The 2,336-nt window shown below is 47.0% G+C and overlaps 1 protein-coding gene across 1 annotated transcript; it reads right to left on the minus strand.

The window, feature by feature from the left end:
• Nucleotides 1-328: 328 nt before the first annotated feature.
• LOC149837884 (uncharacterized) lies at nt 329-883 on the minus strand. Its single transcript, XM_090008144.1, has one exon. The coding sequence runs from the start codon at nt 881-883 to the stop codon at nt 329-331; it is 555 nt and encodes a 184-aa protein (XP_089864270.1).
• Between the last annotated feature and the right edge of the window lie 1,453 nt (nt 884-2,336).

Raw genomic sequence — 2,336 nt, forward strand, 5'->3', positions numbered from 1 at the left:
GCAATCACCTTTCCTGTTGTCTTAAAGCCATGTCACACCCTCTTTTACACCTTCCCCTTTCAACCGGACTTTAAAGTAAAAAAATTGGAAAGAATAAAGGAAGAAGAGCAACAAAATTGCTTAAATGCAAAAAAAAGAAAGAAATAAAGACTACCTCAATTACTTTTCATGTACGATTAGTAGTACATCAAAACAAGTGCCTAGAAATATTTTTTACACTTTAATAACTGAAAAATGACCCCCCAAAAACAAAAAGCTTCTTATGAGACAAAATGACAGAAACCACCTTGATTTCACCCGTGTCCATGAAGGGTCAATTTCGTCACTATCAGAAATTCGAGGTTGTTTTGGTCATTTTCTCATTGACGGCAGAGATGTTACGGTAATTTCGCATTCTCAGGGGGAAGAATCCGTCGACGACGTCGGCGAATGCCCGGAGGATGACGTCATGGTGGAAGGCTGAGTTGAGAGAGAGGAGGCAGCGGAGGAGCTCGCAGAGGCCCTCTCGGCCGTAGATCTCGTTCTCGAGGATCATCTGGACCATCGAATTCCGGAAGTCGCGGTAGGGGTCGTCGGAAGTCTTGACAACGGCGACGCCGCCGCCGACGCCGAGGCTCTGCGGGAGGACGCCGGAGACGGACGAGTTGCCATAGCACCTACTGCTGGTCTTGGTGGAGGAGTACGAGGGGGCGGTGCTGCTGGAGTGGTCGTCGCTGGAGAAGAACATCTCCTGAGATTTCCAGGACGGCGGCAGCGGGCCGGACGACGACAGGGGGCGGGGCTTCGGCCTCTTGGCGGTGAGACCGGAGATCCTCGGCCGCCGGCAGTTGCATCCCAGCGAGACGACGGGCGGGTGGCGGAGCGGCTTCCGTCGGGTTGACATGTTGGTGGCCGGAGAATCCGAAGATTCGGTGAGATGGGTATGGGTTTGCTTCCTCTCTCACATGGATCCCGTGAGAAACAGAAAATTCCGACGGCGGTGGCGGTGGTTATGGGTTTCTTTTCCTTTCTTTTTTGGTTGGTCTTGTCCTTCAAGTGTGGTGGAGCGTTGGACGTGGGAGTGGTTTTAATGGAGACTCTCTCTCTCTCTGTGTGACGCTAGGTGGCCGGAGAATCGAAACTCCGGTGATGGGTGGTCGTCTTTTTCTTGGATTCTAGTGAAAGAAATGATCTCTCTCTCTCTCTCGTGGCAGTGAGATGGACTTGAAATCATGGAAGGGTACGTGCGAGAAAGTAGCATCGCACGTGCGGTGCGAGTCCGGTTAAAGGGAGCGCATTCATTGTGCGTCACGCATGCATGGGCGTGCAATGCACCTGTTGTTTATGCATTTCTTTATGCGTATTCCAAAGGCGACTTAGGTGAAAATATCGTGATATTTCAATTGTCTTTTTTGGGCTTATTATCGTAAAATATCTTAAAACTAAATTAATAAAAAATAAGAAAAGTACAGAAATCGAAAACATTAAATCTCTTCAAAAGTAAAAAAAAAATAGAAATAATTATACAGACATTTTACCCAGTATTATAACCATAAAATATCTTGATAAAATCCCAATAAGTTTACTGAATGTGGCGCCAACCCTACGCCAAGATCCGAGATCTGTCAAACGCTGGATATCAGCTCTGAGACCCTTACTTTGTGAGAGAAAATGGAGAGGTGGAGGATCAGATATCCAACTTAGGGGTTCGGATCTCAGATCCCGGATTAGTGATTCTCGTATCCTTTGGATCTTGTGATCCGAGTGTATCAAACGCACCTATAAGTGAACCATGACTTTTCTGGGGTAGTGACATGGTTTTGATCTGGTCCTGACTAGGGGATTTGAAGACTGACCTGGGTCTAACCCGCATTGTGGGGTTTGAGACAAAAATTTAGAAGTGGGATGGATGTGCGTGGTAGAATCTGAAAAAGAATTCGGTTTTATGGATCCAGGCTAGGGTCCAGTCCAGCATGTGTTAGCCTTATTAGGGTCTGACCAGTACCATCCAGTCCAGCATCAAATTTGCTTGAAAAAAGGCTCTGTCCGACGACTCATTTGACTGGATTTGACCCCCACTCAGATGAACTGGTTCTGGAACCTTGGACATGGTCAGATGTAGCAACATTTCTCGAGGTGGTTTGGGTGTCTACCTCGAGAAATGTTGAGATGGATGACTATCCAATGTGCGTTTAGTGACACTATAGAGGGGTCTCATTGCTTAGCTTATGGCTGATAGATTGTAATTTGAACTAAGCTGTAGCTGTAAGATACAAAAAGTCCGACCCCCCATTATTAAGATAAGACTAGGGATGTCAGTTACCGGGGCGGGGGCCATGGACAATGTTTTCATCCCC

This window comes from Nuphar pumila, chromosome 5 (assembly GCF_984573655.1).
Source record: "Nuphar pumila chromosome 5, dmNupPumi1.hap1.1, whole genome shotgun sequence".
NCBI lineage: Eukaryota > Viridiplantae > Streptophyta > Magnoliopsida > Nymphaeales > Nymphaeaceae > Nuphar > Nuphar pumila.

Bases quoted from the DNA above. Each gene is read 5' to 3' on its own strand.
- LOC149837884 (XM_090008144.1), bottom strand. From the start codon at position 883: ATGTCAACCCGACGGAAGCCGCTCCGCCACCCGCCCGTCGTCTCGCTG.